The following is a 24,203-nucleotide window of genomic DNA, read 5'->3' on the forward strand; positions in this document are numbered from 1 at the left end:
TGCTGTTTGCACAGTTCAGATTTTACTGTTTGGATTCCTCAGTAATACCCAATTATATGCAATGTTGGCCTAATTACCTTGCACTTAATTTAACACATAAATGCTTAAGTGTTATCTTTTGTTTATTATTGACAGTTAAAGAACCTGACTTTTTATATTCCATTTCATTAACTTAAGGTCAGTTTGACTCACCCTTCCTTTGCATTTATAACATCAAGCTATATAATATGATTCACAGTTAAGGATTTGTGCAGGATCTACGAAATAGATCTTTCCGTTGGAATTGCTTGTTTTGGAAAATGTGTTGACCAAAGATTTATTAAAAAATACTCCTTTATTTCTTTATGTAAACAGTAAAATACCTGCTTGTATGTTTTAATATGCTCATAGTCGATTTATGATGCATTTTGCATGCATTAGGGTAACTTAAGAAATGTCCTTGTGTCCCCCTCCAAGCTCTTCTAGAAACTTGGCAGGGGGAGATGTTTTTATTTAAAACTTGCAGCAAGGATGATTAGATTAATACTACTTGGCTATGGCAAATACTTAAGGCATTATAACATGTGAGAGTACAAGTGTTACTGCACAGTAGTAATTCATCTCCAGTTTCAGAGCCTAGTCAGACTGAATCTTTTGTTTCAACAGTGTTCATGTATTTTGTTTTGCAGATTTCTTTTGCAAGATTTGTAGCTAGAAATAACATATCAAACTTGAAAAGGTAAGGGACATAGAGATGATGTTTTGCACAGATGCCACGCTTTATGACAGTAACCACTGAAGATGCTGATTTGTTCTTCAATGTTTCCTTTAGATACTGTATAGAGCGAGTTTTCAGACCTCGAAAGTTAGACCGCTGTCATCCCAAAGAACTCCTAGAATGTGCATTTGACATCATTACATCTACTGGAAATAGCTTTTTGCCTATAGCAGAAACAATTTATGCCATTTCAGAAATCATTCAAGAGTTTTCAGTGCTACAGGTAGATTCTCTAATCATCCCCTTTGCTCTCTTTTCCATCCTAAAATTTGAATCTAAGTAAATCTTTAGTCTAATGTATTTAAAAAGGATAGTTCCTTTAACCTTAACAAGTACAGAACTGTTTTCACGTTTTATCTATAGTCAGTTACAGAACACTGTCATTTAAATCAAAAATATGTTTCGTAGGTAAACTTAAAATGAAGCATAGGTTTGTGTGCAAAGGAAGTATTAATTGAATCCTTACAGTGCCATTAAAGTAACATCTTCCTTCTGTCAGGCAGTCATTATTGTAGAATGGGACAAGCCTTGCCATTCTTTAGTTATAGAGGGAAGGTAAGGTGGTGGAAGGAGAGGTCTGAAGTTATTTTTGAGCTGTTAGGAAGTCTTTTTTTTTTTTTTTTTTTTTTTTAAGCAAAATGGAATGCAAGTAAAACCTTTTTTTTTTTTTTTTTTCTTTCTTTTTCTTTACCCTTCATTAGGAAAGAAAGTACAGTATTTACTTGAACCACACTGCCTTACTGAAAGCTATACTTTTGCACTGTGGGATACCAGAGGATAAACTTAATCAAGTTTATATCATTCTGTATGATGCTGTGGTAAGATACTAGTTATTAATCTAATCTCTGTCATCATCACTGTAGAGTATCTTATTTTTAGAGAAAGCTCCACAAAATGAGTAACAGCCCATTGCCAGCATAACAAGGAATATTCTGTCGATATATAAAAAGGCTGACTATCTTTGGGCTGTAAACTCAGTTAAATTACTTTTCTGTTACTACTGGATTGGGATGTTTTAAGATGATTTTTAAATGTGTATTTATGAGACAATTATTCACCTGTATAATTAAGAACTGGTAGGGTACTCAATAAAAACTTTACAATGTATCTTGATACCATGTTGGTCTTTTCTACCTCATCAGCAGAGAAAATAGATTAAATTCATTTGAATAATTAAGGTAGTGTTTAAATCCCAACAAAATGCCTTTTTTATTTCCTTTATTCTTTTTTTGTTGTTTATTAATTTACTTAAGCATTTCAATATCTATGCAGAAGTGCTTTTCAGCAAAGTTGTTATTGCTATACTTTTTGTTGCTGCTTGAAACCAAGCCAAATGTGGCCTCACTACAAGATTGGTGGAAAATGTGTTATTATTTTTGTTCTATTATTGCAGTTTGTAAATGCAACCTTTAATTAAAGGTATTGGGAAGTTGTGTTTTAATTCTTAGCAATAGTAATATTTTTTAGTAACTCGGTTGTTGAATATGTTTGAATCTGTTTCTCTTGTAGACTGAAAAGCTAACTAAAAGAGAAGTAGAAGCCAAATTCTGTAATCTTTCTCTCACATCAAATAGTGTAAGTAATTTTAATTCAATGTTAATTGCTGTGTAACTTGCCATAAGTCAGTAACATTTAATTACTTTGCAATTTAATCAGCCAAAGTAAGAAAAATAATCTGTTACGTCTGCTGTTCAGAATAGATCAGTCTCTTTGAAAGTGGTCTGATTTTGTTCTCTGTTCTCTCTGGAAGTCCGTATTGCAACTGTCCAAGTTTCTTTTTACTTCTAAACATATTTTTCAGACTGTGGAAACAATAAAAGGGTAAATGGAATACTGTACAGTGGTATTTAGTAACACAAACTGAGAGAAACTTAAAAAAAAAAAAAGTCTGCAAATAACGATGAATGTGCATAAAGAGTTGAGGTTAACTTCTGGACACCCTGATAAGACTTGTGCCTGTCCATTCCTTTCCTCAGCTCGCTAGGTAAAAACAGGCTGCTGGGCAAAATGAGCAAAAAAGGCAGATATTTTACTCACACTAAGTCAAATTTTTTGTTTGTTTGTTTTTTTAGATGTGACCTATTATGAGCACTATCGGTGCTACCTATGTTTTTTATTTGATTTTTGGTTTTAGCTTTCTCGACTCTACAGATTCATTGAGCAGAAGGGAGAAGCAAGTAATGTATTTCCATTTTTAAACACAATGATAAAACAAAAGCCAGGTGTCACTCAGCTGTTGAAGCACGGCATGAAGGATTTAGAGGAAATCATTGGTCTGTTAAAGCAACTTGGAATAAAACTTCAGGTTTGTAAAATAATCTGCTAATAAATTAATGGATTTATAGGCTGCTGGGCCTTGTAATTTTCCAGGAAACAAAGTAATGATATTTCAGAATAGAAAAGCACAGCAAAGTGTCTTTTGACGGCAAGTAATAATACTGGCGTTGATTTTTTATTTATTTTTTTTAAGAATCATTTTAAGAATAAGACCTCTTCCAGTCAGAAGTCTCTGGCTTAGTTTCTATCCAATGACACAGACTATCATCCCCCCCCCCCCCCAAGATTGAAGGCATTAGCTAGAGCATAAAGGAATTTTTGAAGTTTTGAAACAAACTATAAATATTTTTAAAAATACAGAAAGCTGATGACTACTAAATATGTCCCCTCCTCCTTCCTTGAGGCTTGCTGTCTGGGTTTTGTGCTGTAGGTCTCTTGGGATACTTTAAGATTAAAGTATCATTTCCTTATTTTTAATTGTATTTTAAATTTTTGGAGATAAGGAGTGTTTCTGTATGTCTTCCTTAAGTGAGAACAGTGTTTTCAATCCATACTGCTAATAGGAAATTAGTTATATTAACCAGTAATATTGGTAAAGGTCTTGTACATATACTCATTTTTATTTTACAGGTTTCTATAAATCTGGGACTAGTTTACAAAATACAGCAGCACAATGGTATTATCTTTCAGTTTATAGCATACATCAAAAGAAGACAAAGAACTGTACCTGAAATTCTTGCTGCAGGGGGTAGATATGATCATCTGGTATGTGCTTATCTCTTTTAATGAATTCAGATTTTTTTTTTAAAAACCATGAAAAAGTTAAAAAACTTTTTGAAATTTTGCAAAGATAACTATTTGGGTCTTACGTTTTGTTTGTGTCTTGTTTTGAGATTCCACAGTTTAGAGGGCCGCAGATGGTAGGACCAATTCCTTCAGCTGTTGGAGTCAGCGTAGCTATAGATAAAATAACTGCTGCTGTTTCCAGTGTGGAGGATTCTGTAAGTCTGGTTTTTGGGAGGTGGGGGTTTTTGTTAATTTGTTTACTCCTGACAGTTCAGTAACCTAATTGTAGCCACAGATGGGCAAAAAATGAGATGTTCAGATGTGTTCCAAAATAATACCATACTGAAATAGACAGCAGTCATTGAGATGACCTGTTTTCTTCTGTGTTTCTCTACATAAAATTATTTAGTAAAATAAAAAACTTAAGAAAATGGACTACTTTGTACAGTGTCACACAGTTTCACTTGGTTGTGGAATGTGTATTTTATTAACTTTTCTTTTATAGGAATAAATGAACATTGCTAAGCAGCGTGGGAAGTAAAGAACAGAATAGGCTAAGATACTTTGCAAGCTGACGCTGTGCAGATGCTTTTCATCAAAGATTGAGCTTCAGTGACTTTCAAACACGCTTAGGTAGATTGTGGCTCTAAAAAGAGGTGGATTTAACCCCTTTTGTTCAGCTTGATGCATTTGAAAAAACATTAGTATGTTTATCCTTGTTATTTTAACCGCATTATGAAAGGGAAGAGGTGGTCGTGTGGCTAATACTGTCGCCCTTGTTTTTACTTTCCTTTCAGGTTTCTGTCAGCTCATGTGACCTGCTGGTTGTAAGTGTTGGTCAGATGTCAATGGGTAGAGCTGTCAATATTGTTCAGAAGCTCTGGACTGTAGGAATTCCAGCTGAAATAATGTATGACTGGTCCCAGGTAGAAATTCTATCTCGTGTGTTAACTATATTGTTGTTCTTCAAGATCAGTGCAGCCTGAGATCATCCTTCTTCAATTTTTTCTGTTTTTTATTGACTTACAGAATCATAAAACTGAGCGTGTAGGGTGCTATTCAGGTACAGTGATGTTAAAGTCTCACTGGCCTTGCAGCATTCTTCCTCTCTATCTCCCAGAGTATCTAAAAGTGTGATGAAGGATCTTTATGCACTCCTCAGAGCACAGAGGAATAAAGTGACCTTCCCCGATTATACACTTGAGTGTGGAGTCCAAGGCCTATTGAAATCAAGGGGGAAAGTAGCATAATGAATTTTAAATGAGGCCAGTTAGCTCCAATTAAGTGAAGTGAGGATGCTTCAAAGCAGAAGCGTATTTTGTACCAGTGAAGGCAATAAATTTTCCTTTCAGTGAGGGCTGCAGGTGGGATCCCTGAATTGATGAGTTAATCCTTAATAAAGGGCATGTCTGGAACAGAATAGTAGCATCAACTTTTAAATATATCCAGATGGCTGAAGACTATCAGGTACAGAGGGAATATTGACATCATTCTACTGGTAGAAAAACAGTTTAGTAAACTGAGCTACTAGATATGCTATGGGGTCCCCCTGTAGTTCCTGGAGAGATGTGTGTAGGAGGGAGAGAAAGTGGCAAGCTGAATTGTGCCCTTTTTTCTCCAGTTGAAACCAAGCAGACCCTGTAGCCACTACTGCCTCACTGGAGTAGTGAGCTGCATGGCAATGCTGAAGTCCCTTTCAACAGTGGTGGCAGTTATCTGAGGATTATGAGTCTGGTTCACCTTTTAAGTATGGTAGTTGGTGACTAACAAAAGAAACACTGTGCACTTGCCAATTCTGAGTTATGTGCTGCAGAGCAGACAGTTTTGAGCTCACCCACTTAATTGCATGACTTTTTTGTAAACTTTTGCCATAACATTTCTGATGGCTTCGATCCCTCAGAATTGAAAAAAAACCCACATATCATTATGCTTTTTATATGATCACCCTGACTCCTCTTCTTTTTGTGATTCTTAAGGAATGAAGATTTGGGTGGTTCTTACCTCTGTGTAATGCTGTCCTGCAACCCACTGCTAAGTCAGCATAGCAAGCCCTTCAGTAAGCTCAGCACTGAGAATGATGCAAGTCAGCCTCAGGTTTACATGAAACCCAGCTGGAGTCAGCTTTCATGACAAGAGTACCAGTCATGCAGGACTGAGCTATTACTGAAAGTTGCAGACAGTGGGGTGGTAACTGTTTGATGGATGTTACATTGCACATTTTTACAGTTATGTAGACCCTGCACTTCTAGATCCAGCCAGCCCTTCCATGTGGGAACTAGGACTGCAGGGCCTAAGCATTCTCTCTGTCTAGTGTAGACCTAGATTTCAATTTTTAAGGAGCATTGGGTGGATAAATACATGCATAATGAAGTTTTACCTCCTGGACTTGTTAATAAAGTTATCTCAGAAACTTATATAATCATTGTAACTGCTGCATATCGAGTTATTTTAATTAAGGGCAGGAGACTTTGATTACTTAAGTCATCTTTTTATAATCTGTCAAATTTCTGTCCCATTGCCCTTCCTCTGTTCCATTTTAGTCCCAGGAAGAACTGCAGGAATATTGCAGATGCTCTGGGATTACATATGTGGCTCTTGTGTCAGATAAAGAAGGAAGTCATGTGAAGGTAAGTGTGGGATGAGAGGATGCTTGATGGTGTTTCAGATTTATAATCTGTTGTTCTATATGTCTTTGTTTTTTAAGATCATGATTATTTTTAATGAAGTATTTAAGTAGATGGAATTCAGGTAAATACAGTTTCAGTTGCTAAGTAGTAGAAAGTTCTGAAGAAGCAGCCTCCTTTTTATCCCTCTGTAACACTGTTATTTACAGACCTCCTTTCCTCTAGGAGTAGTCCAGGAATTAGTGCAAACATTGCTTGACTTTGAGTGATTGGTGTCTTTACATGGAAAAAGGTTTCTGTTGTCTCTGATTTCTTTGAATCTACGAAAGGAATTAGTTGACTCTGTGATCTTTCCAGTTGGCAGCTTTCCATATTACAAAACAAATATAACTAAAACATAAATCTAAAAAAATGCACGTAGTTCAAACAGGCAGAGTCTGAACCACACTCATCTCTGTAAGTAAGCTAAGCTTAAGATTTAAATACTAGGCTGTGTCACAACATGAATTACCACCTTCTGTGCTCTGCAGCCTGTGGTTCTGGTACCTTTTTAGAAGTTAGAAGTTTTAAAATATTCTTGATTCTGGATCATAAGGCAAAAGATCATTATTCGTTGAATAAATATTTATTCTTTGGAAAAAAGTAACCATTTGACAGCATCTAGCATGGCCATGTTACCTAGCCAATGTGCATTACTGAAATGTTTTTCACTTGTTACTCACTTTCCTTGTCATTGTAACACAGATAGCAAATCACTGCAATAGCTGTATGAACAAGTAGATTTGGATGATGAGAATGTGATATATCAATGTCTTTCACAAGACTATTACAGAGCGTTCTTTTAAACATGCTTTATTGAAGCGAAACCAACAAAGAACATGCTAATGAGGTGAATAGTGTTGTTACTGATTAATCTCTTCCCAGTAAAGATGGAGCAGATGTTCTAAGTTTTGAATGTTTGAGTCTAACTTTTGCAAACTGAAAGGCAAGCCTTATTCTAACACAGTTCCTTAACTTTAAAAAAAAAGCAAGCCCCAAACCAAATAAGCTATTATTAATATGGTATTTGCACCTATAAACCATTCTGTTAAAAAATTAATTATCATATATTAAATACAAGTAGCCAAGCTAGTTTAAGCTTTGGAATGCAGAAGAAATTAGCTGGTTGAAAAAAAAAAAAATCTAATCAAAGATTTAATTGGCAGTGATTGATCAGTAGTGATGATAGCTTCCTACCTTTGACTGCTTCACCTTTAACGGGTGAATAATCCAGTTTGGTTTTGATCAAATTTGATAAGTTTATTCATATGCCATTTTAAGAATCAACAATCTTAAGAACCACTGAACTACATCATAGGTGAAATCCTTTGAGAAAGACAGACAGACGGAGAAAAGGATTTTAGAATCTGACTTAATAGATCACCTGATCCAGAAACTGAAAATTAAAATCTGTGACGAAAGATGTAGTAGGTAAGTAGCGTAACATGTCAACATGAATAGTCAAAATCAGAAGTGAATGTATGTTTGTTTTAATGAAATAATTTTAAGACATGCTTAGTTAAATCTTGATTTTATTTGATAAAGAGTAAGAGCTTTGCTGAATCCCCTTTTGAGGGGAAAAGAAAGCAAAAGGCTTGGTTATAGAATTTTATTGAGACTAAGAGACTGATTTCCCTAGCTGCTGTTACATTCAAACATCCATAGTGCTTCATAAATTAAGAGACTATGTGGTTATCCAGCTCAAATGCTACTAGAACACCAGTATTGTTTGTATGGCAGGACTGCCTGCAAGTCCCTGATACTGACCAGAAGTTCATTACATTGATGTACTGTGTAATCAAAGAATTAAAGCAGTAAATCCCTTTCATTCTGAGGCAGTATTGATACGGTAAAAATGAAGGTGTAATTGTAGCACACCTGTATGTACACTTTGGCTGGCACAAATGAAAGTAACAGCTGGCAAAGACTCGGGATACACAGCAACACCGCATCATCCTGTCTTTGTTGAAATTACTATTTATTGTCACTAACAGAAGTTAGTACAGACACCACAGGAGAGGCTACAGTCACACCTGTGTGCAGTAGCTGTTATTCACACATATCCCTTTGTAAACGTATAATTATACACACGTCTATATATATTTATATGTGTGTACATATGTATACATGTACTGGAAGCAGGAACAGACATGGTTTAGTCACACAAACTAGAGTTCAGAAACTAACAGACTTGACATCTGTAGTATTTCTGAAAAGAGTTAACAATAAAGGAAATAGTTAAGCTGGGAAGTGCAGTAGTTTGTGCAGGTGGTTGACTTCTGCTACCCTTTTTTTCTTCCTTCTCCTTTTTCTGGCCTCAGCCAGTCTTGGCATTTAACTTTGCAACTAACCTGATTTTCATGTCTTTTGTGACAAATCTACAGGATCTACCAGAAGCTGTGAAAGAAAATCATTCTTTCTAAAAGTTACCTTATTTTTAGATCCTGAGAACAGATTATAGAAAAACCTGTATTTGGTAATACTAAACAGAGAAATGCAATAACTATGATTGTATTAACACCGGCAGATTTATTTGTTAATGAATCCTGAATGTGGAAAGTAAAGGGATCCAAACTAATTATTGAAAGCTTCTTTGAGTAGGTGTGATCTTAAGTATAAATGTTACTTTGATACTTTAGTATTATCTCACAGAAACCTGTAAGAAGTTGTAGATTAAATTAGTAATTTAGAGAGAATATTCTCATAATATCTTCTAGTATTAGGATCTAAATCACTCTTGTGTGATGGGGAGCGCATTGTTGTTTTTTTTTTTTTATCCGTAGGACACACAAAGATTGCTTCTAGATCTGATTTTGTAATGTAATGTTGTATGATTTCCTGTCTGTTCCAGAATATAATTTAATCTGCAGATATGTGCTGGGAAGTATCCATAAATTTCTTTATCTGTTGGAATGAAATAAGTGTGTATGATAATCTGAAACCATGTCTTATTACAGTATTTCTTTGTTACTGTAAATTTGTTTCCCTAACTGTCTGTTTATTTTTAGAGAAACCTCAGATAATCTTTCAGTACCAAATCAAAAGGGATCATTTACTAATATTTCAGGTATTTAATTTGCAGTTATAGAATATACAAACCGTTTCTCTTTCTGCTTAAAAACTGTTTTATAGAAAATATTGCTGGAACATAAATTTTAAAAGCATTACCAGAGTCAGAGAAAGAAAATGTTTTCTAGCATTGCCTATGGTTAGAGACGTTTCCTCCTAATCTCAAATCTTGTTCCAAGTGATCTAAAACTGAAACTTTCTCCAAACTAACAAAATGAGTGCTCAGACCAACAGACAGAGTATTCCCCATACAAGCATTCATTGATGCAGTGATTCAGGATGGGGAAAAAAAACCAAAAACCATGAACATTTCCTAGCTGAGGAGAAATTAAATGTCATCTTGATGAAAAATAACCTGTGATTGTTACAGTGTTGTGACCCATGTACATTGACCTACTGTTCTACTAAGATTTTCTTTCTTCAAATGAAAATGCCTTTACATTTCTAGCTACAGATTTGCACTCCTTAGTCTGATAATAGAAGTTTGCATATAAAGAATAATATTAAGTACTTGTTGTGTGGATAAAGTTTGGCATTTTTGGTAATTATTTTATTAGGTACTGATACAGTGTGTAGTGGTGGTGGTGGTTGTTTTTAAAGAAACACATCCTGCCCACCCCACCCCCCCCGCCCTTGCATAACAGTGAGGGAGAGAGGTGGCCATGCTTAACTTGGTTTGGGTTTTTTTGTGTGTGTGTGCTTACCAGAAGTGGCAATTTGGATGTCAAAATAAGCCATTTCAAAATTTATTGTTATTTGGGGGAGCTGGGTTTATTGTTTGTTTTGTCATTAACTCTGCTAAGGGACAGTGCGTTAAATAGTTGCCTCATTCTTGTAACAGCTTTTCTTTTTTTGGTGTTAGGTATGCTACATTCCTCTATTAGTTTCAGGGAACACTGATGTAAAATACCAAATTTCTTAGTCTTACCAACCAGTCCTTCAAAGTCATAAGTGAGCGTTTGAGAATTTACATGCACGTTTTCACTATCCTATTTACTTGACTGACTCTGGGGGGGGGTTTGCAGCTTTTCAAAACGTACACTATACAGATCTTAGCTTATTAATATTTGTAAATTTTGTCTCTTGCTACTTCTTGTATAAAGCAAGAATATAATCTAAAACGATATGTTTGCATTTCAGGTGTATTTGAATCACATGGAACTCTTGTGCCCAATGTTAGTGTTATAGCTCCTGAAAAATTATCTGCCAGTGCTAGGCGTCGTCAAGAAATTCAGGTACACACACATCAAATAAGTATTAAGAAGTGATCCTTAAAAGTGAAGGAATGGTAGAATTCATATTTTCACTATCACCTAGCTTACACAAATACATCCTGTTTGTTCTTTATTCATAAAACAGACGATGAACAACACAAAAGTTTGAAGGCAAAGACTACGTGTTTTTTAACACTTTGGATCTTGGGAATTATCTGTGACATTGTGGCTCAGCCATCATTGTACATACATATTAGAAATCTTATTTTAGTAGGGACTGTGGTTCTGAAATTTTCCTTTTTTTATATAAATGCTGAAGTGTGTTAAAGGTGCAAGTTCAGCATGCTTTTAATTTGTAATATGTTTGTAACAGATACTCTATGTATTTCATTATGTTGTCTCAAACTAAGGGCCTAAGAAAAAATTGCAGATTTAAAAAAAACCAAAAACCCCAACAACAAAAAAACCCACAACCCTGCCTAAAATGTGATATTACAATAATGTAGAAAAGATTAAATTATGCTAGCAACAGATGTCAGAGTTTGCTCATTTAGGGTTATTGGCTTCAAGATACTTACGAGTACATGGTAAAACAGAACTGTAATCTTACCCCTTTTCAGTCCCAATTTGGGTGTGCAACAAAAAATTCCTGCCTATAAATAGTTCTCAGAACCCAAATAAAGAACTGGATGTTATTCTCTGAGCGTTGAGCTAAACAGACTTGCTGTTTTCAGGTTTTTAATATATAAAAGCATCTTTGCAAGATACAAAAGACAACATAGCACAAGGCTGCAACTACATTTGTAAAGTGCTACCTTTGCAGGATTACTAGCTTGCTCTGCAAAAAAGTGTTACAAGGCATGACCTGTACTTTGGTTTGGCTTTCAAATCAGTCATCCTTCTTCAGCTAAAGATGATTCACTGTATCCAGTCACAGATTCTCAGGTTCCTCTGAAAAGTTACCTAACACCCAGAAACAGAAAGGTAGTTTTTACTACATATGTGAGAATTAACATTGTAACATGCAGTTCTATCTGCTTTAGTACAGTACCAGTATTAGCAAGTCTTTATCATTCCTGCAAGAGTGGCTTAGACCCTGTCTCCTCATCAAGAATTATTGTGGAATTGTTACTGAAAATTCTATTAAATGTGAATTTTAGTTTTAATATGATGTAGTTCTACATCTTGTGTTAGAAGCAGCCTCTTCTGTTCTCATCATCTATGAAGTAGAAAATACATGCTCCTAACCTGTGTCACAGAAGCAGTGTATTTTACATTTGCCCATCTTTTGTTGCCAGGTGCAAACAAGACTTCAGACATTCATTTCTAGCCTGCAACAGAAAACAAGTGAGATCGAGATTTTAGCAGTAAGTATTTGGCAGAAGCCTGAATTAATTTCAAATCTCTTAATTGAATTGGATGATGCAGTTGCTATCTGGAACAAACTACTGCCAATAGCCTTACTTTAGAGATACCAAATGAACCAAACTTCTGATTAAATAAGACCTATGGCATGGTTCCTTAATACTTGAAAAGTATCTCAAACTGTGTGTACTGGAGAGTTGCATAGAACAAAACCTAACAAGTATTTAGTTGTAAATTCTTAAGCTGTACTTATGCTAACTACTGTAGATCTGGTAACTTGTTCTGCTAGATTTGCGTTTACATTTAAACCAACATAGCTTTTGTTTGTATATAGCTTTTAGACTTTGCTGACCATGTCACAAAGGACTTTAAAATGGTATATGCTTTTCAGGAAACATACTGCCTATTTGCCTACGCCTGTTTGGAACTTTCCATAACAGAATCTGTCATGAACAGTTTGTTTAAAATGCTTAAAACCTTGGCAAATTCCCAATTCTGTCAGCACGAGTGCTTCTTTGGAAATCAAAAAGTCTGACTCCTTTCAGTATAGCTAATCTCTAGTTGGCAAACTGATAACAGAAGAACTGTTAAGTATTGGTTTCTTGATGATATTTTTACAGGTAGATCTGCCAAAAGCAACTGTGATACACTTCTTATCATTAGAGGTAAGCAATCAAGTATTGTCGTTAAAACTCTAATTGAATAATAGATGATAAATTCTGTTCCTAATGAAGTGGAATGTAAAATTTACAGTGTAGTTTTTCTCCTTCAAGGAGTTTCAATTAGGTTTTAAAACTTGAAAGGATTTTTTTTTACCCAAGGAGCTTGACTGAGGCTAGAAAAATCTTTTTGTCAAACACCTGTTACACAAGACACCATTAGGAAGTCCTAATCCAAAGCTCTGGGGTTTTTTTTTCCCCAAGAATAGTTAACTGAAATTAAGTCTCACTGTTCATTTTGAGAAACCAATAAGCATTAACAGCAGTTTCAACAAAGATGTTCCTTGAAGCTGTTAATGAAGGAGGATCCAAAATACAGATGCAATTGTTCCAAGTACAGTAGCTGAAACATCTCTTAGTGAAGCCAAGATAAAAAGGGGATGTATAAGTATTACATTGACACCTCTTAACAACTTAGAAACTGCTTGGGGGGAGGGGGAGCGAAGACAAAGCTCTTTTCTTTCCTTCTATGACAGCAGTAGTTTTAAAGGCAGAAGTTCTTACTAGAGAGAGAAATGCCTCTCCCCATCCCCCAAAAAAACCAAACTCAAGAACGGCATCCTGCCTGGAAGTGGATTTAGTACTTTCATACCATTCATCTACTGCTCTGAAGCAGGGCTTGTCTGGTAATCAGATCACAGTAAAACATCTGAATATATTTTCAAAATACTTAAGTTCATCCAGTTTGTCCAAATCATGGAGATAGTTTATCACCTTTTACTTAAAAAAAAAAAAAAAAAAAGCACATGATCAGCCTGCATCATCCACTTTTGACCACCCTTAGACCACAGTTCTTATATTCTATCCAGCATTGTGAAACTGAGTGCCCCTTTCATTGCTTATGCCTTTTTATTGCTAAAGTATGTATTAAGAAACTGTTCACTAAGTTCTTAATACGTTTTCTTTAAAAAAAAGTTTAAAAAATCAAGTTGCACGTTTATATGAATTTTGTTTGAAACCTGTTTAATTAAGGAGCATTGACATTACACGATGCTCAGAAGACTGAATCCAATCAGAAGTATTTCCTTCGTGAGAGAATGTAAGACTGTATCATAGCTCCTTGTCAATTTTCTTTTTCTTAGTTTTATGGAGATAGACAAGCTTTTGATGCTACTGTGAAACAACTGATGTCACGATGGCCAAAACAGAGATGTTCATATTTACAAGCAATTTGTGATGAAATTTACAGTATCAAAATGGAAAAGAGGTAAATTTGTTAAGCTCTTACAGGTACATAAAACATCTCAATTATTTCTGCATTCAAACTTTACTAAATAAGCTGCTCTTAATTTGTTCTTCCCTTTCCCTCTCCCTGAGGAAAAAAGAAATATTCAGGAAATGTGTATAGTACCTCGAGTACTATGGGAAGAGTTTATTGGTTATCTAATCGTCACTTGTGGCAAAATGTAAATTCTTGGTCATGCACATTCTTCATTTTTATAAGTTTTTTCAAAAATGTATTCCCACTGTTATCTCATATGCTACTTTGTTCATAAGACAGAATAGCAAACAACTATATACATTCAGGTATACTGCTATTCTACTACATAGTAACCCTCTGTTCTCATGGGAGAGACTCAGCTTGCCTTTTAAAACTCACAACCACATTTAATTCCTCCTGCTTTGAAGGAATACAACGGGAATCTGGCAGAGCTGATAGACTGCCCAGCTTTAAGCAAACATGATGCATGCTTTCCCAACATGTACAGTAAGGCCCATTTGTGTTTTCTAAGCATAAAAACATTTATTTTCAACTCGTAGCCTCCTTGTTGGATTCTGGCAAGGCTTAAACAGATAGCCTGGACATACCTAGTTCTAAGCCTCAAATTTTCAGCTGTTGCATGTATTGGTACAGTTAGGTGAGACCTGGGTTATTTTATGTCCTGTTGTGGGTTTCCTTTATAATGTATTTTCTTAAACCTATGTTCAGCTTGAAGGTACTACTTAACCTTTAAATGAGACTAAAAATTTACTTTTTCTTGGAGATGCACCAAAATTGCTTCAGGTTTGCTAATGTTAACTGAGGCAACTAAACATCAAGTAAAACTTTTTTTTTCTTCCTGTGGCTTGCAAGGCTGTGAGCAACAGAACACAATTACTACATACAAGTAATATTCCATACAACATTGGGTGGGAAGGTAATGCAGTCCTGATGAAGCCTTCCTTTCCCATTTGATGCCTGCTTAGCCATAAGCCTTCAGATCATTGAATGAAAACTGAACAGGCTAGATAAATGGAAAGAGAATTAAGAGGAAAACTGCAGTTGCAGCCAAAGGAACTACAACTTACTGCTTTTCTACTGAATTTTTGCCGTTAGCATATTGCTAAGATTTGCCACGGGTAATGTAGGTTTTGAACCTGCAGTTTAAAAGCTTAAAAGTTCTCTCTTTTCCTTCCCTCTGCAGGGTTCCAGCGCTTATCCTGTACAGTTACAGAGACGAATATAAGGTTTTGTTTTAATGCTTAAAGCATCTTTTATGGGATGCTTTTACTAACAGACAACAGTGTTTCGTCAAAAGGAATTTCAAAAAGCTGTAATAATGCAAGACAGGCAACTAAGGCCTTTTTATGGGTCCAGACTGAATTTCATCTGTAATATAAAACTAATTTTATGTCAAAAAGTGGAAATAAATGTTTTATAGGCAATTAAGGAGCAAGTCTGACTACAGCCACAGATACGTATTATCATGTAATTCTTGTCCCTTACGTCATGAAAGATACCAGCTGTGCAGGTGTAAAAATATTTTTTTTTAAAATGCAGTTTCAGAATGCCTTTTATGTCAACATGCAACAGTAGTAATGAAATGAGAAACTCAGTTCAAGGATTAGCGAGGATGAATTATCTTCAACTCTTTTAAACTACTTTTAAAGGGTTTTTTATGTAATAAAAGGTTGCTTCTTGAAATACATGTTACAAGCTTTTTGTGGGTTGTTTGTTTTTTAACCTACTGTTTTAATTTCTATATAAAAGATGGCAGACTTGAAGCTGTGAGAATTGTTGCAAGCCTGGCTGCCTACGCTTGTCATGCCTGTACTTTTGCATTCAAACCAAGCAGCAGCTTCCTGGGAGATGAAATAAGACCCAATGGAGAAAAACTTGTTTCAGACCTAAAGGACCTAAACCTAAGACTTTTAAGAGAAACAGTAACTGCATGTGCTAAAGACATAACCAAATTTTTGAACTAGCTTTCTTCACATGGGTTGTCAGATTAAGTTTGAAGTTAAAAGTCATAGTAATGATGGGAATCCTGTCATTATCTTCTTGAAGCTAAACTGTAACACAACTCCATCAGGAAAGGTGAAGCTGAGCAAAGCTGAAGATGAGTTACAGCAGCCATAGTTAACTATGCATTATATTTTATATTAAACTACTTGTAATACTGAATATGCAAAAAAGCTAGGGATTTCTGGAACTATACTGGTGTTTACCCTCCCTCCCCACCTGTTACCTTCTGTTTAAACAGCTTACCCCTGTTTCTTTAACTCAAATGATTGCCTTGAGCACTGCAGGCTCACTGCATTAAGAAAGACCTACTTCCTTTTTTCTGCCCTTTTTTTGTAGTAAAGAGGAGGGCAAAGTTAAAATAGGTAGAGAGGTAACTTGAAAGACAAACCCAAGAACTTCTGAGAACTGTGAAAGTTGTTAACAGCACCACACAAAGGATCAAGGGAATCAGTCCTAAAGGCACAGATAACCATACCATTCCTAGCAATTCATCAAGACAAGTCAGCAGTCATTACAACCAAATCCATTTCTCATGGTGTTTAATAGGAACAATTAAGTATTCATCTTTTACATCTGCTAATATGAAGGAGCTACTTTAAGATGTGAAACATGGGGAAATTCAGATCCCTGAATATACTGAAGGATGAAGCTTTAAAAAAAAAGTTTAGGTGACATGAGCATTTTTAAGCCATGTCTGAAGGGAACATGATGCAGAGTCCTACCCTCCCCCCACCCTGAGCCAGGGTCAGCACAGCTGGATCAGCATGGATCAAAGGCACAGCTGCCCGGCTCTGCTAAGAGCTCAAGCACTGTGCTGGCTGCCTTTGGGGTATCTGCACTGGATCATGTAGACATGTCCCTCAAAATAAGACAGAAACAGTAAAGCTGTGTTTCTGATAATATGTTGGCACCCACTTTCCCTAGTACTACTGAGGGTTTTCTATAAAACTGGGCATCTGTCACTGAGACTCCTGCTCCAGTCTTACTTTGCTCCTGGTACAGTACATTCTCTTCACCCTGTGTTACCCACCCCCCACAACAGATTTTTACACTGCCCACTTGTATAATAACAAAACAAGCAGTAGTATAAGTACAAAACTAGTTGAGAGCTGAGTGTAAAGCTATTTCGGTATAACCCTGTAAATACTCCTGCCATACAACAATGCATAGAAAGCACCTTCTGCTCTCAGATTAAACAAAAGTACTGATTGCATCCCAGTATCCTGCTGGAAGGAAAGCCAAAGACAAGTGGTAACTCAAAAAGAAATGGACTTTGCTTTGAGCAAGGCTCGAGTCCGTTATATAGTGATGGTAGGACACTGTTCCATCACTGTGTTGCTTTACTCTTCTTGTTTTTGCTTTTCTTGTCTTTTTTCTTCAAGCCATCCATGTTAGCTCTCAGCAAATTTGAATATGCCTGGAACAACAATTGGAACCATTAAAAGAACAAATACTTAAGTGACAATATACTAGAGATAACATTTTACATATTGCTAATGGAAAGGTATCTGCATTTTCTCAGTTAAAGAATCATGCTCTTACACCCTACGCTGGGAAACTATTGTTCCTAAACCAATGCAGAAAGTTAGATGAAATAGAACAGCTTTGGGTTTTTTTCTTTTTTTAAACAAATGCAGACAGATGGGTAGTCTAAAGTTAATCTGTGTGGCAGTTCAGCAATGAACCAACCCATTCACAGCTGTCCAGTACTTCCTACTGACCAATCCCCAATACCTACAGAAAATGAAGATAAAAGGCATACAAAACTTACCATCTGGAATTTATTTACTTCCTTTGAGCTCACCTACAAAAGTAACACTGGAGGTTAACCAAGAAAACACTGGCTTCTGTTACAAACCAAGTATCAGTACATGTTTAACCCAGCAGTGACCACCTACTCTTTTTAGCAGCAGTTGGATCAACTCATCACATTCAGTGGTAGGCAGGCTGTACTGACATGTCGTAGGACTTCACTGATTTGGAAAACTGAAAGCACTCCTTATTCAATTAACAAAATCCTCTGGAGGCCATTCATCCCAAATCTGTGTGTTTTCAAATGGGAAGAATGTGAAGAAACATTCTAAGGAAGGTTTTGTTTACTTGTAGGGCCATACAAATATGTTGCAGCCTGGATTCTCTCAACTATTTCTCAAAGTAACATTTTTCCTTGCGTTACATCACAGAGGAGAGCTAAAGTCAGCTAATGCCTTTCCCAATCTCTCATTCAAAGTAAACACACATCAGGTTTTCAGCTTCTAGTTAACATTGCCTGAAATACAAATAGCTCTGTCAATGAGGAAAAAAACAGGTATGCTGAGCAAGATTAAGGCTCAGAAAAGTGTACCCATGCTCACACATTCTTGCCAGGAAACAAGGGTCCCTTTCCTACTGTTTCACAGTCTGGGAACATTCAGTTATTTCCTGAGTTGTAAGAACCTTCAGTAAGTCCATCGAGGCCTATGGGAAACTACTTCTTTGTCACCTGAGGCTTGACTGTGGGTGTGCAACACCTTTCTTCTTGGAGCCACGCCATTTGTCCTCACACTTGCAGGTTCCATACCTGCCCTGTGTCCTTCTGCCCATGTCTCTAGAAGGAGTTTCCCCCTTCCCCCTAAACAATTTCACTTGACTCAAAACACAACAGCCAAGGTTGCTGAAAACAGTCAGAGTCCCTTTCTGCTGTCCTGCAATACCATTCTGAAGCAAAATCCAGCACACAGAGCAAAACTATCAACTACCGTCCCATCTGTAAAGTTCAGTGTGAGCATTAAGACTTCAGGTAAGTGCAACACATCAGCATCCCAACTTCAGCTGTGTGTTTAGCTACCGTATGGTTTCTCTGGAACGAAGAGGGTAGCGCTCATGAAATTCATGTAAAGACAAACCATTTAAAGTATGAGGCATTAACTAAAAGACAAGTAGGGCCACTAATCTTTCAAACCAAATGTTGTCGCTTACCACTGTGCTAATTTTCTTCTTTCCATCAGTTGCTCTTAGAAGACACTTATTGTCTGCTGGTTCAAAACTTTCTACGTGGCCTTTGCGTGGGACTGGTTTTGTTCGGCCATCATCTGTATTGAAAGACAGAGAATGTTTGTTCATATTTCACTAAAATCACTGGATTCCTCCTGACAAGAGGTGTTAAAAGCTGCTCATGAGGAGATCTCCAAGGAGAACACCTTGGAATTTAAGGCCATCTGAACTGACATTGCTACCAAATTGTTCACAAACCCGTTCCTCTGTAACCCCAGAAGGATCTGTTCCATAAACTACATCTGCTGGGGGGAAAAAAAAAAAAAAGTAAATCCTCGCCCTGACACACTGTATGAACTGCCTGCTTCAGCAGCAGTATGTTTTAAATGCACATCAAACTGCAGCCTAGGACACTCAACTTCTCAAGTAGTGCCAGCTAGCCAGAAATCAGCGAAACATAAGCATACAGAAGCAATGCTAGAATTCTCCTTCTATAGACACTTAAGAATTTCCAATTATTCTTCATTAATTAGAAAATCCCAATATTTCCTGCAGTTTGAAATACAGTCTTTCTTACTTCAAGGTTATTAGCACTGCAGCTGACTGATTTGTCCCTGCGACTTACTCTTGTTTTCCGACACTCCGAATTACAACTGTGTCTTTTAAAATACATGCTACCAACACTAAGTTCGATTTAGGTGAACGCCTCTTTACCCTAGTAAGGGACTTAAAACTTACATTTCTTCAGCGTTATGAAAACGCTCCCCGACGTTCTGCACTTCTGAAAGAGTCTGGTGAGCTCTGTCAGGAACTGCAAGAGAAAGAGACCCCGTCCTTGGCTGGAGGCCACCGCAGCGGCGTTCATCTCCTCTCCCCGTGCCGCCCGGCGACCGGCTGCCCGGGGAGCGGCTCCCGCCTCGCTCCGGTGGTGCCGCTACCACAGGCCGGGCCCCCCCCGGTTCCGCGGCAGTAAGGGCCAAGGAAAGGAGAACCCCCGCTCTCCCCCACGCCGAGGCTGTAGGACCCGAGCTCCCGGCCAGGGGCGGCCCAGCCCGACGTTCTGGCTGCGGAACAGGAGGCCTGACCCCCGCCAGACCGACGGCGGCCCCGCCGTTCCTGCCCTCCCGCCCAAGTCACCGGGCACACCGGCGCTCGCTTCCGCGCCGCCGGGGCAGAGGCGAGGCGAGGCGAGGCGAGGCGAGGCGAGGGGGCGGCCCTGCGCGGGCCTGGCGCTCACCCGGGGCTTTGCGGGGCCTCCCTCCCACCGCGGCCGGCCCGGGGCACACCCCAGGCGGCCGGTGACCAGCCGGCTCGCCGGGGGGCGGCCACGTCCCCGGCTCCCGCCCGGGGTCCGGCGGGACAGACCTCCCCCCCCCCCCCCACCTGCTCGCTCTCCAGCAGCACCATCCTGCACCGCCGGCCGGAAACACCGCGCGCGCACGCGCGCACGAGGCGGGCCCGCTCGCGCGCGCGGCAACACCCCCCCCTCCCCCGCCCCTCCCAGCCGCCGGGAGAAGGGAGCGGGCGGAGAGCGCCTCGCGCCGGGGGGGCGGGGCGCGGCGGCCAGGCCCCGCCCCGCGGCGGGGAGCGCCACGTCAGCCTCGCGCTGCAGCCACCGCCCGCCCCGGCCCGGCGCCGAAGGCGGGTTGTGGGGCGTGGCCCGCGGGCCCGGCCGGTGCCCGGCGCCGCCCCTCGGTCCTGCCGCGCTGCCCCGGGGCAGGAGCGGACGGTGCCTGACCCGAGAGGCGGATCGGGCCGGCGGGGAAGGGCTGCCCCGCGGGGCTCCGCTCCGGCCGGCGGTGCGGCCACCGCCGTTACACACACCCCCACCCCCCCCCACCCGCCCCGCGGCTGCCCGTTAACGGCCGCCGCGCGGGGTTTTCCCCAGGCCCACAAGTGGCGCGCACGCAGCCCGGAGGAGCGGCGCCGAGGTTCCAGCCCCTCCTCAAGCGCCGCGCTGCCGCCTCCCCCAGGCGGCCGTTCTCCCGGCGGCCGGGCGTAACCCGGCGGCCGGCACCCGGGGTGCGGACCGGCCTGCGGGCAGGCCTCGGGGCGCCGGCGGGCGGCCGAGCGGCGGGGGGGCTTGCCCGGGCGCCGCCGCACAGCGCGCGGGGGTGGGAGGCCACGGGGGCCGCTCCGACCGACCGGCCGGCTCCCCGTCGATCGGGGCCGGCGTGGCTCGGCGTCCCCCCGCGGCAGGAGCGGCTGGCGAGCCGCCACGTTAGCTTCACGGTGAAACGGCGGAACCGGAGCGGGCCGTCAGCTCCCGTCACGTCCTGAAACGACCGGCTGGCGCAAAGCGAGGGTCCCGGCGAGTGTGACGGGCCGGAGGCTCGGAGGGCTCGGGGTGTGATTTGAGACTGACTGAACGAGCGAGACCCCGGGATGGGTACGAGGAAGGAACAGCTCGGGGGAGACCAGCAGCCGGGTGGGCGAGAGGCCACTTCGCACCCGGGCTTGAAGCTCCTGGGGGGCGGATTCTGGAAAAGGGGAGTTTTCTGTCCGGCCCCGGGCCGGTTGGTCTGGGGACACACAGAAGTAGCATTTGGTCTAGCGCCTTTTCATGTCTCTCACTAGGAAAATGGATTTCTTTCTCCTCCGTGGACGTAACAAAAGGGGGAGATAACCCCTTACACCCAGACAAAAGGGGAAAACTGCTCTCAGGCCGATGGGTGCTTGAGCCCCTGAGGAATTCCAGCTCTTCACTTAGGAGCTCAGGACCGCGTTCTAGAGAGAACTGAAATACCTTCTTGCGTTATCATGCTCATCGTGGGGGTGTTGTTTCATATATAAAACAACACTTCGTAGTCGGAGAGTCTAGGCACTCCAGAAGTCCTTTTCAGAGTTCACAATCATTTGCTGTCCCTTTGCAGGTTAGGCAAGAGGCAGTAGAGGGTGCTGTGATTGCACACACAGAAATGAAACTGCCTGGAGAACAAGGAGACAAATACTCAAGAAGCAGGTCATCACAACACGGCCATGGTTTATCAAAATCTATCAGCTGATTTAATAAACTCCATCATCTTGGAGTCAAAGGAAGTGTAGAGATCCAACGCTGCCTTTCCCTAACTGTGGATGGTATTACCCTCCGAATGTTTTTTGCACTTGTATTATTTGCAGTTGAGGAAGAAAGACTTCAGAAAAATAAATTTCATTGTTTCTCATAGCATTAAAAATCTCATAAAAACTGAAGTGAGGAATACCTCTTATTTAAGTCTCCTGAAAAGAGGCATTCTAAGGGGGCATCATCAGGGCTGTGGTCGGAAGCACTGACAGGCCAAAGCCTCGTACAGCCGTGGAAAGCGGTGGTCCCTGCCCCTGAAAGCTTACAGTCAGTGCCCACAAGTGAAGACAGGTGGATGCAAGGAGTCATTGCTGACACCTCCTTCCTCTAACCCTGCCCGGTTGCAGCAGCAGTCATAACAAACTCCTAATTCAAGAGGTTGTTTTGTCAGAAATCAGAGTAGGGTCGTCTTTGTAAGGGAGCTCTGAATGAGGAGGATGCAATAGCATTGCAGATTTTTATAGGCAACTTGTGAAAGAAGAGCAGAAATGGAAAAACTAAAACAATTGCAACATAATCCTCCTTGGAAACTACCATGGTCACAGACACTGGAAGGCAGAAGGAGTGCATTTCCACTCATGCTTGCCAAAGGAGAAGATGGGTGGTCTCATAGCTGAAACACGGGGACTAAACTCTCACCTGAATTCTGACTCCTGAATTCACCAGGGAAGTCTTGTGTTGCCTTGAACCGGTCTCCTAACTTCCCTGTACCACAGCTCTTCTTTCATAAAAGTGGAGAAAGATACGTAGTTATTCCCTATACCTTTTATGCAACAAAAAGCATCAGTGCCCGTGGGGTAAGCACTGTGGACATTTTTTTCCCCTTTTGCACAATAATCTCAGCCCACTATTAGGAGCTACTTGTGTTGCTGAGGTGTGCCTTCGGTACAGTGTGCGCATAGTCGTGATACCTGTAATACCAAGCTGCTGGTTCTGCTGTATGCTGGAAGAAGAGACAAAGGGGAAATCACTGTAAAGAACTCCAGAAAGTTGCATAAAGTTTACATTTTTCAAATATGTTGCTTTATCAGGAATTGTTCTGAAAATATATTTGTCTCTCTGCTTATAAAAGAAGTGCCTCCACTGAATTGCTGAATTTCGTTCCATAAGAAAGAAGGAGGATTTTGTGTGTGTGTGTGTGTGTGTGTGTGTTAGCTTATCTTCCTGATCTTGAAGTTGTTTTTCAAGCCAGAATGTCACAATTTAACTGGGGGAGAAGCCTTCATCACAACTTGCAAACAAGGTGAAAATGGAATATTTTTAACGATTCTTTTCCAAAAAATAGATGGAACAGGGGAATGCTGACATTGCTTTACTTTTGCCAAAGGCTGCCAACACTCAGAGGGAATAAGCTATTCAGCTGGCGAAAAAGTGCTGAACAAACACTGAAGGAGCTAAAGGGATACTCCCAATCATGATATACTTGCTTTTCACTCTATCTCCTGCCCTAGTCTAATGCCTTCCCCCTCACCCCCTGCCCTCAGAAAAAAAAAGGGGAGGGAAAAAAAAAGAAAAAAACAAAGAAAAGACAGGTTGGATTAAAACAGTAGCAAGAGGAATTGGTGGATCCTGAGAGTTGGCAGGGGCATTAGTATTTTGTAACCTGATCTGTCATGTGACTAGAGCCAGGCAATAAAAATAAGTCTCCTACCAGCCCTCCTGTTTGCTCAACTTTATTATATGGTGTCAGTAGAGAACTACTTTTTTTTGGCAAAAATTTAGCAAATGAAGCCACCTGAATCATTAAATCCTGAAGGAAATCTGGCAGAGAACTGGAGGAGGTTGTTGCTGCGCTTCCAAGTTTTCCTGGAAGCAAGCATGTACTGAAGAGAAACGGAGAAGGTGAAACCTTCTCCTCTCCTAAATGTGGTGGGAGGGGCAGGAAGCGGAAAAACAAAATTATTAGAAGTAAATTAAATTCTTGATCAACCTTAGTAGAGGTTGGCAAAGATCTATTTCCATTAGCTAGAAGAGATTACTTCTCATTATGGACTACCACACACACGCATTCAGCTGCTGCACACCACATTGAGCAGAAATGTAATAACATACTGTAAATTACAGTTTGCTCACCACAGTGCTCAAGATGA

At 40.1% G+C, this 24,203-nt stretch overlaps 2 protein-coding genes and 1 long non-coding RNA gene across 6 annotated transcripts in view; 1 reads left to right on the forward strand and 2 right to left on the reverse strand.

Annotated features, from left to right (window-relative positions):
* EIF2AK4 (eukaryotic translation initiation factor 2 alpha kinase 4) overlaps positions 1-15,759 on the forward strand; it is a 40,608-nt gene extending 24,849 nt beyond the window's left edge. For 2 of the 4 annotated variants that reach the window (XM_069784146.1, XM_069784145.1), the window contains 16 exons: positions 669-718; positions 812-980; positions 1,459-1,575; positions 2,267-2,332; positions 2,892-3,062; positions 3,665-3,799; positions 3,928-4,035; positions 4,618-4,746; positions 6,361-6,447; positions 7,802-7,914; positions 9,492-9,550; positions 10,693-10,787; positions 12,065-12,133; positions 12,752-12,796; positions 13,933-14,057; positions 15,256-15,759. In XM_069784146.1, coding sequence (XP_069640247.1) covers positions 669-718; positions 812-980; positions 1,459-1,575; positions 2,267-2,332; positions 2,892-3,062; positions 3,665-3,799; positions 3,928-4,035; positions 4,618-4,746; positions 6,361-6,447; positions 7,802-7,914; positions 9,492-9,550; positions 10,693-10,787; positions 12,065-12,133; positions 12,752-12,796; positions 13,933-14,057; positions 15,256-15,310 — 1,593 coding nt within the window. In that variant the 3' untranslated portion in view covers positions 15,311-15,759. Of the gene's footprint in view, positions 1-668; positions 719-811; positions 981-1,458; positions 1,576-2,266; positions 2,333-2,891; positions 3,063-3,664; positions 3,800-3,927; positions 4,036-4,617; positions 4,747-6,360; positions 6,448-7,764; positions 7,915-9,491; positions 9,551-10,692; positions 10,788-12,064; positions 12,140-12,751; positions 12,797-13,932; positions 14,058-15,255 lie in introns of those variants that run through there. The other 2 variants (XR_011324783.1, XM_069784147.1) reach the window with 2 other exon arrangements.
* Positions 8,001-13,434, reverse strand: LOC138685500 (uncharacterized). Its single transcript, XR_011324784.1, has 2 exons — positions 12,015-13,434; positions 8,001-11,729 (listed from the first exon to the last, which is right to left on the reverse strand). It is a non-coding gene; the product is annotated as an uncharacterized lncRNA (long non-coding RNA).
* An 839-nt stretch (positions 15,760-16,598) lies between the features above and the next one.
* On the reverse strand, positions 16,599-20,529 carry SRP14 (signal recognition particle 14). The gene is made up of 5 exons (XM_069784149.1): positions 20,433-20,529; positions 19,788-19,860; positions 19,035-19,147; positions 17,848-17,880; positions 16,599-17,493 (listed from the first exon to the last, which is right to left on the reverse strand). The coding sequence occupies exons 1-5, from the start codon at positions 20,454-20,456 to the stop codon at positions 17,404-17,406; spliced, it is 333 nt and encodes a 110-aa protein (XP_069640250.1). The 5' UTR covers positions 20,457-20,529; the 3' UTR covers positions 16,599-17,403.
* Positions 20,530-24,203: the final 3,674 nt, after the last annotated feature.

The sequence above is a fragment of the Haliaeetus albicilla genome, chromosome 5 (assembly GCF_947461875.1).
Source record: "Haliaeetus albicilla chromosome 5, bHalAlb1.1, whole genome shotgun sequence".
In the NCBI taxonomy this organism is placed as follows: Eukaryota; Metazoa; Chordata; class Aves; order Accipitriformes; family Accipitridae; genus Haliaeetus; species Haliaeetus albicilla.